The sequence below is a fragment of the Cariama cristata genome, unplaced genomic scaffold (assembly GCF_000690535.1).
Source record: "Cariama cristata isolate BGI_N322 unplaced genomic scaffold, ASM69053v1 scaffold5371, whole genome shotgun sequence".
NCBI classification, from domain to species: Eukaryota; Metazoa; Chordata; class Aves; order Cariamiformes; family Cariamidae; genus Cariama; species Cariama cristata.
The window spans coordinates 1-8,873 of record NW_009598560.1 but is presented as its reverse complement, the minus strand read 5'-3'; the positions used below and the strand labels follow the sequence as shown (position 1 = coordinate 8,873).

General features: G+C 39.1%; 1 protein-coding gene across 1 annotated transcript in view; it reads right to left on the bottom strand.

The window, feature by feature from the left end:
- The window catches only part of RAB21 (RAB21, member RAS oncogene family), a gene marked incomplete at its 5' end in the record, with an annotated part of 5,423 nt that extends 3,732 nt beyond the window's left edge, over nt 1-1,691 (bottom strand). Inside the window, 2 exons of the mRNA XM_009709336.1 lie at nt 1,345-1,452; nt 1,632-1,691. Coding sequence (XP_009707638.1) covers nt 1,345-1,452; nt 1,632-1,691 — 168 coding nt within the window. The remainder of the gene's footprint in view (nt 1-1,344; nt 1,453-1,631) is intronic.
- Between the last annotated feature and the right edge of the window lie 7,182 nt (nt 1,692-8,873).

Below are 8,873 nucleotides of genomic sequence, written 5' to 3'. Positions count from 1 at the left end.
GCAGGGTTTAGTTCACAGTTGAAATCAAGAGCAAATGACTTAAATAAAATGGTGCAATTACTCCAGAAATATAACTCACCACACTCGTGTTAGCTGCACTCCAAAGAACGCATTCACTGCACTGGCCACTTTAGGTCAGGCACGAGATCTTTTAACAGGCACTTCCTGACAGATCACAAATGGTACTTTAAAGGTAGAGGTACCTGAACTGAGTTGCTCAGTTTAGATAACAGATGGGACAACAGTGTCGAGTCAGCGGATGGTAAGGTATCTGTTATCAATTCTGTTCTCATGCATTGAAGTTGTATGATCACTGCATTGACTTAGGGACTGCTATTTTAAGGGAATTTAAGTTGTGAAAAGAGGCAATCACTTCAACAACCCAAAAATAGTTAGGATACATGACAGATGCAGTTATGCAATAACTTCTGCAGATTAACCTTCCCTCTTTCTTCTGAGAATTTAAGTGTTTTGATATCACAGAATTTTACTAAGTAGGGTTCAGCATGAAAAGGCACAAGTTGAAGTAGTACACACAAGTCATCACAATTCTGCAGACAACAGTCAGGAGGTTAACTGCTAGCACAAGTGCTTCACTTGCCCTACATCAGACTATTTAAATTACTTAAGTTGTTCTGGAACTATACCCTTATACTACTTCTATCACTGCTAACCCAAGCCTTGCCCATACAACCATAATTTCTTACTCCTCTAGCTTGTGGCAAAACCAGTAGGACTTCTGTGTAATGAGACAAACTCACTTAGGAAGGAGCGTCACCAGTTTTCAGCTGGAACACTCTGTAGAGCAACAGCACTGATTTAACACAGGGTTGGAAAAAACTCACCTGCTCAGACTGATCAACTAATACTGCTATAAAATAATTAGCCATAAAATTTCAGGTTTTGATGAGGATTTCAAGTCCAAGTATCTGTTACGACTGAGAAAGTAATGTTTCCACTATCACATGCTGCAACTCCAGAGTTCTCAGACCCGTAAAAGGTCATGTCACTTAGTATCTTTTAGTAATTTGGTTTATACAATAAAGATCAGTATGGCATACCATCACAACAGTACTGGTTTCTGTTTATAGCCTGTCACAGGTAACTCCCACATCTAATTCTCTGGTGTTCTTCAAATAACCCTGTTAGAATTTTAGTAGACTGAAAAAGTCAGCCTTCCAAAGAATGCTATTAAGGCATATACTTCCATTATATGATCTAAACTTGCAGATGTAATACATCTTGCTATTGCTGAAAACAGAAAATTCCCATTTACACACTTGTATCACAGATTATCTTTCAGTTTATATCTCACATAGAAATAAAAAAAAATTTGTCCAGTACCTTTTGAAAAGAGTCTTCATCTGTTATATCATATACTAGAATAGCGCCATTAGAATCCCTGTAGTAAATCGGCCCCAATGCATGAAATCTTTCTTGACCAGCTGTATCCTGCATTTAAAACACACTTGTAAGCATTTAGGACAAAGCAAAGGATACTTCAAAAAACTCCAAATGCTTTGAAATTTTACTTTATTAAGCAGTGCATAACATTTGAGTTCTAGTAAATCTAATTTTTCAGGAAAATATTCTGTTTAGCTAGGGGAGGGAACACAGGAAAGTAAACATACCCATATTGCAAGATTTACTCTTTTCCCACCAATATTTAGCTTCTTTGTAAGAAAAGACGCCTGGAAAGCAAAACAGATTAGAGTTAAGTTTTACACACAAATGTCTCATTTGATTTCAGATTAATTTACTAATAAAAACATCTGAATCAATAAAAGACAGATTTCTGGATCAAAATACTCTTTAAGCCAGAAGGCTGAGTCAATACTAAGCCAGTTAGTCATTTCACTACCGCTTGCCAGAAGTCTGTTCTAAATAAATTTGGCTTAAGCCAATCATTTACTACATCTTTCTGCTGTTGTTTTGAATGATTTGGGAAGGATAAGAGAGTTGTGTGGAAAGAGTCTGAATTCACAACACTGATAAGCCTAAACTGAACTCAAAGCATTTCACAAGAGTACATAAAGTTTGGGTAGGAACCAGCTTAACAGGATTTTTACTTTGCAGGAATTAGGCAAAGTAGTTCACTATTAGCGAGCTATTAGAACAAAATAAAACAGTCTTGGTTTATCGCTGAAAGTCTCAGAATATTAGTATTCTGCAAGTTTCCTTGTCTGTATCTTTTTGTTTCTTTTACTGAAGTGAGCCCACAACCCTCCCCATCTGTTTTGGGGGACTTTTTGGGTGCAGTGGTATGGTTTGTTTGGTTTTCTTTTGTTGTTGGTTTGTGTTTCCCCCACACAGACACACACTGTTCCTGGGAGCTCAGTGATACGCTTCTCAGCTAACAAAAAAGGAAAGCAAGTGGCAGGGTAAGAAAAGCCTTAGAATAACCATACAAGCTGCTTTAAGAATTCCACTACATTATCTTCTGAAAACAGGACCAGAGCATATTGCAAGGTTAGTCTAATTTCAGTAACCAAAGAGTGTGTCTGTTCTTCTCCAAGTCTGCATGATCCACATTCTCAAACACTGCCTCTGGTACCAAGTGTGTAATTCGGTGGCTAAAAAAAGGGTATAATTTGACACAAGTTTAATAGGCTAGAACAAGGTCTGAAGGAGCTGATACATTAGGAACCTGCTCCCCTGTTCTAAAGGCTAGCAGTAACAAGTTAACATCAGACAATTCAGTTGCCAAGGGTTAACTTTTGTCTTTTGCCTTAAATTATACTCAGTTTTCCTTTCAGCTTCACCTCAACTGGCATTTGAATACAAACAAGTACTCAGTGGTATTTTACCATACATTCATCCCAGATTATTTTAGGCTGGACTGTAGCACCTTCACATGAGCTCTCTGTACAAGCACTGCCCAGGCACTGAACTAACTAAAAGTAGGTGGACAGTGCCAAGGGCCAGACCAGCTGCTTGAACCAGCTCGCTGCTTAACTACACAAGCAACCAGTACACACGCAGAAGACCATGGTAGCTCATTTACACCAGCCTAAACCGCTGTGAGTGTGTCTCACTGGCATGCTGTCTGTATTACGGTTAAAGTCAGCCCCAACACCCAGCTGCTAGAGCAGCTCCTGCTCTTCAGCTCTTTCCCCAACATCAGCTCTGGCATCTCTGCCACCTAAGGTGAGATGATCCAAGAAACTTTTCTTCTTTTTTGAAGTAAATTGTACAAAGCTTTCCACAAAGTCTGATAAACAGAACAGATAGAAGACAGACCACAGGAAAGAAAAACACACTCAGAAACTCTCCAAGAACAAAGAACTTATCATTATGACCATTGTATTCAACATAACTAAAGCATTAATGCTACCCCCTTCAGCCCACAGTGAGGTGGCATAAGTCATCTTCAGAAAAAGGTCCAGACAGCATGTTAAAAGTATTTAACACTCTAGTCAACTTGCAACAAACAGTTTAACAGCAGAGTAGTAAATCTTAAACACCAGGAAAACTTTAACTCTTTAATCAAACACTCTGCAGAAAGTTTATGGCTTTCAGCTAGCTGTCCCTAAGGATTATCTGATCAGTGTCTAATCTTCACATCATAACTTGTTCTACTACACTGGAGTTCAAAAGCCAAAAGCTTAGAGGTGACTTTAGAAGTGTCAATTCACCAACAGCTGGGCCACATTAAGGGAAGGTACGGTTAGGCCCAATGAACCAAGCTGGGCTGGCAATACTTTGTTGATCTGCTGTACTACTACAGTACTTGATAGTCTATTGTAAGCCTCAAAGGAAAAGCTCTTCTGAGCACTGTTGGCTTTTGTCACATCAACAGTTGATATGAATTTCACATAAGTGTTTGAGAATCACATTTCTGGACCAAAAGGCAGAAAAATCCTTCACGGAAACAGGATTTATATTTAAAAAACCCCACAAACTCAGTATCCATAAAGTTATATCATCATGGCTTTAGACATTGGCCCAATTAATAGCACAGATACCTTTACTATCTGACAGAGCAAATATTAAAGTAGGCTTATCCCCATAGATAAGTTCTGCTCAAGTACGACCAGTCCTTGAGCTCACTACAGCTTTTGTGCAATACTGTCTTTTAGCACTACAAGTAGAGTATTTCCTTTCCTGTATACCCAAGTATTAGAAGATCAATACATTCAAGTAAGGCTTTTTAGTACCTCTTGCAAAAGAAAAAAAAATATCACAGGAGACTGTGGCAAGGGTATTTAACACTGGGCTATTGTACTTGCTCTCTGTATTAAAACTTGACGATTTGTACTAATTAAGTTTTAGTCTACCTAAAGTCTTAGGCTCCTAGCCAAAAAAGAAGAGACAATATCCTGTATCAGACACTAATTAAGTTTTAGTCTACCTAAAGTCTCAGGCTCCTAGCCAAAAAAGGAGAGACAATATCCTGTATCAGATATCCTGATTACAAGCACGTTTGTCTAAAAAGCTTGCCCGATAACAAGACTGGAACCTGGTATTTGAAGCAGCCATGGTTGGTAATGTGCAGAAGACTTTGTGAACATGCTGTGAGAAACAGTCAAGACTATATTACAGATTAAATGCTTCACCCTTCTTCCTCGTGTTCACATACTTGAAGAATACTGTTAGCAAGCTCCATTCTTGAATTAATAGGTATGGGTAAGTTTGGCATATTTACCATCAGTAAAATGCATTTGACAGCCACAGCGGCAAACATGCCAAAGAGAAACCACCTAATATCTACCTTTAACACACATAACCCCACCCCTCTTCAAGTTCCATTTGCCTCACGGAAGAGCAAGGTTCCTACTCTTCACTCATTCTGAGGTTAGAGAGCAAAAAAATTAATCAGATGAACAGCAGAACTACGCAGTTTTCAGAAATGTGGAGGGAACCCAACATGGAAGGAAGAGCCTTAATCACCGTTTTGAGATAGTTTAGGAGCCTAGCTTAGGGAAAAAGTCAGCTGCCAAGAGTGTCAAAGCCTTTGAAATCAATACAGTCTAGACAGCATTAGGTAATTACACATAGAAGATGGAACATTTTTCCTAATCTCCCAAGAATTTACCAAATTCAGTACTACAGATTTAAGTCTGAGTTGTGACTTGACTTACAATCAGTAACTCCTTTCCATATTATTTTCATTATTATTATAATTCATTTTTGCTAGGAATTTCAAAACCCCATAAATATACAGGATCACACTTAATTCAAAGATAAGAATCTCAAACAGCTCTTTGAAGAAAGCTACTAATTTTGCTATTTTGAGTCTAGTGTCTTATGACTGGTCTGAAGAATACTTCTACACTTAGAAGAAAAGGATAATGCAATTGTAAGAGCTAAAATTCCATTCTCTTTATGTCCCTGCAGAAAATCTTTTCTTTCTTTTAAGAGCTTAGTGTCACATGTCCATCAGGCCCTATTAGGAGCTGATAAAGTGGCCTGAGTAGGACACAAGGGACACCCAGTGCAGAAAATCTTTTCTTTCTTTTAAGAGCTCAGTGTCACATGTCCATCAGGCCCTACTAGGAGCTGATAAAGGGGCCTGAGTAGGACACAAGGGACACCCAGCTGGAAAACATTCTCTCGAAAGTCACTGAATAAGAGCAGGTGTATGTCACCTGCCTTGACTGCTTCATCTTCAACAGAGGCAAGCCTGGCACAGGAACACCGCATATAAGCACTGAACCTCCTTGCACTGTCTTAGCCAAGAGAGCTTTTCCAGGTTATGCAAGTCCAGCAAAGCAACCAGGATCTGTATAGTATGATTAGCATCACATCAGCAGCTCGCTTGGGTTGGATATTTTGCAGTCCTCCACACGTTTTGAGAGATTAGTACACAAAAGTTGTATTTATCTTGAGTAATTAACTAACAAAAAGTGTCTACCCAATTTTTTTTAAAAAAATAGTTTGACAGTATGCTTATTATTGGAGTCATTCCAGCACAGTTCACTTAAAATAACTCTAAGCTATAAATTGGTATTATCAAGATGAGAGCACTAACCTCAATATTTCAAATCAATGGGAACCAATTCCAACTGTCCCACCAGGTCTGACAACAGGTTATGGATTGTGTTCATCACTTGCAGAAAACCGTACCTTCCCTGCATCAGCTTTTTCACGTTATTCTAGATAAATGTTTTCTTATGTGTATCAGTAGCTGCCTTAATTTCAATTTGCAGGGCATCAGTATTTTAAGTACATGACTTGAAGCTAACATAACTACAGCAACACATCCCAGCAGCCTCCTAACCTCAAAGGAAGTTCCAGGTCACCATTTCCCTCTAGCTAGCATTTAGGGCAGGGGGGTGTGGAGAGAAGAGAACCAAATCCCTTTTAGGGAAAGCATTTTGGTACTAGCACAAAAGCAGCTCTCCTATTTGGGTGTATACAGGTTAGCTTCACAACAGAATAATATTTAAGTGTACATATATTTAAGTAATAATACTTAAGTTTCCAGAAAGCCACAGTCTCACCATCCTTTTTGTTGCAATCATACTGGAATACAGCACTACGCAGTACTATTTTTTTTTTTTCTAAGTCAGAGATTACTGTGGATGGAGAGCCTCTTGTCTCAGGATCTAGTGATCTTTTCATATGATTCATCACTGTGGCTCGTTTGCTGAATCAGGAGCTAAGTATTTACTTTTGTTCCAATAAAACCAAAATTAGATAATTTGGTGCAATACTGTGAACTGATGCCATGAAACAAAGCCACCTTATCAGATTAAGCCTTTAATCTTTAAAAAAAGACATTTTGCAAAAATGTCACTTCCGTGATTAATCAGATATCCTAGTTTCTCCTTATCTTATTTTTTTAAGGGATGTTTTAATTTGCTAGTAGAAGAACTTACTAAAACTTTCTTCTAGAACTTTAAGATGTAGGACTGCAAAAATAATAAAGATAATACTTCACAAGCACACATGATGTACAGGAAGATTCAACAGCAACTGACATGGTATTTTTACAATCCATAAGATGTCTATGTGGCTAAGGAGGCTCAGAACAGAAAAGCAAATGAGTTGAGAAATAAGGTGCAGACAGTTAAAAGATACAGGTAGCAACCAGAAACCTAATCACAGCCGAGAAACAAAACCTCAATATAAAGTGTGAGCATGTGCTTCCACTCCTCTACAAGCACACACGCCCCGCTCCAGACAGTCAAGCCCAAAAGCTCTCCTGCCACAGAATCTAGAGACACTTTCCTGTCAACGTTTTGGAGCCATTTAAAGGTTCATTTTATGACATTTGGGACTCGAGTTTGTATTCCAACTCACTTTTTGCTTCTAATTTTAGGTTTTCCGCTACAGATTTAAAGAACATGATTAACAAAAAAACCACCGAGCTGGATCACATGACAAACTATTCAGCTCTACTCTTTCTACATGGGATATGAGGATTCAGCTATACACAATCATTTCGATATACTTTAAAGGATTGCTTTCTCGATGCTATACTTCATCTGCAGCTCTGACACCTACAAGCTACTAGTAATTTCTGTAGCACACCAAATATCAATTACCTCTATGGCAATCAGAGCTACAATCAGCTTGCCGTAAATACCACACCATGCCTAGTAAACCTACCAATAGATTCATCCACCAGCAGAGCATGAACACAGGGTAACCAAGTTTAACCATGTTCTTTTAAGCTCTTTATAGCAAAAATGAACCAACAATAGCTGTTTATGAAACATTCACTGTATTGTTTCTAGTGCATCTCCCATGTTTTAAGGGAAAGTTTCACTATTAAATATTTCTGAGATAACCAACCCACAAGAATTTTCCCCTCAATCTGCAAGAATAGCACACAACTACCCTAAGGCTCTCTTTTGGTATCACCTGCTATTTATTCTGTACTTCACAGAACCTCCTAAGTAGTTCAGAACCCACTAGTGGCCCACATGGTGGCAGGGTTTGTTTCTTTATTAACAAAAATGGTATTAAGAGTAGTATACATTACAGTGCTAAAACCGCTTTCATAAACATGCTCACAACTGCTAAGAAAGGTGCTATGCAACTGGTGGTGTAACTGCAAATAAAAACATTAAGCAAGCAGAGACATCCCAGAAGACTTGGGATACACTTGCTGTCGTGGGTTGTATGTAAGAGATGTTTTCTGAGACCACGTACAATATAAGCGTTGTATTTTGAACCATGGCATACATGCTATTCAGCGCTAGTAACAAAAAACATTACTTTCAAGCAGACGCTCTGTCACATTTCATAAATGGAACATCACTTTTTAGTTCTAAGTTAGCAGACAGTACTACTGAGAATCAGGCCAAAATTCAGAGAGATAATGTGACAAGCAAGTAAGCCTTAAGAATCTTTTCTGTTATTAAATCATAAGCCTTAATCGCATAAAACTGTTTAAAGAGAACAGCTTTCACAAAATGTAGTATTTAGGTAGTCCAAGTGTTAGGATTCAAGAACATGAGGAAGTCTATAATTAACAGAAACGCAGCACATATGAAACACTTAGTCATCAGTCCACTACCAATGATTACAATAACAACATCACTTTCAAACCATACTTCCCAAGATCCAAACGAAGACATTCGTACATGTAACAGGAAAAAACGAGCAGTTAGTATTCAGAATAGAAACAAGGCCTTTAAGTACTGAAAGCTTAAGTCTGAGGCATAAGAACCAGAAAATTAGCTTCCAGCAACCTCGGCCGCGGACAGCCACCATTTAAAGAACGGCAGTGCTCACCGCGGCCACCGTTAAGCGGTAAACATGACGGGCAGCACCAAAACCCCCACTCGGGTTTAGGGAGCAACGCTCAGCGAGCGCCAGGGCGGGAGGGGCAAGGCCGGTGAGCGGCACAGCGAGACGCGGGGGCGGGCTGGCACCGGCCAGCGAGCCTAGAAGGTGCGCAAGGGAAGGGGCGAAAAGCAGCC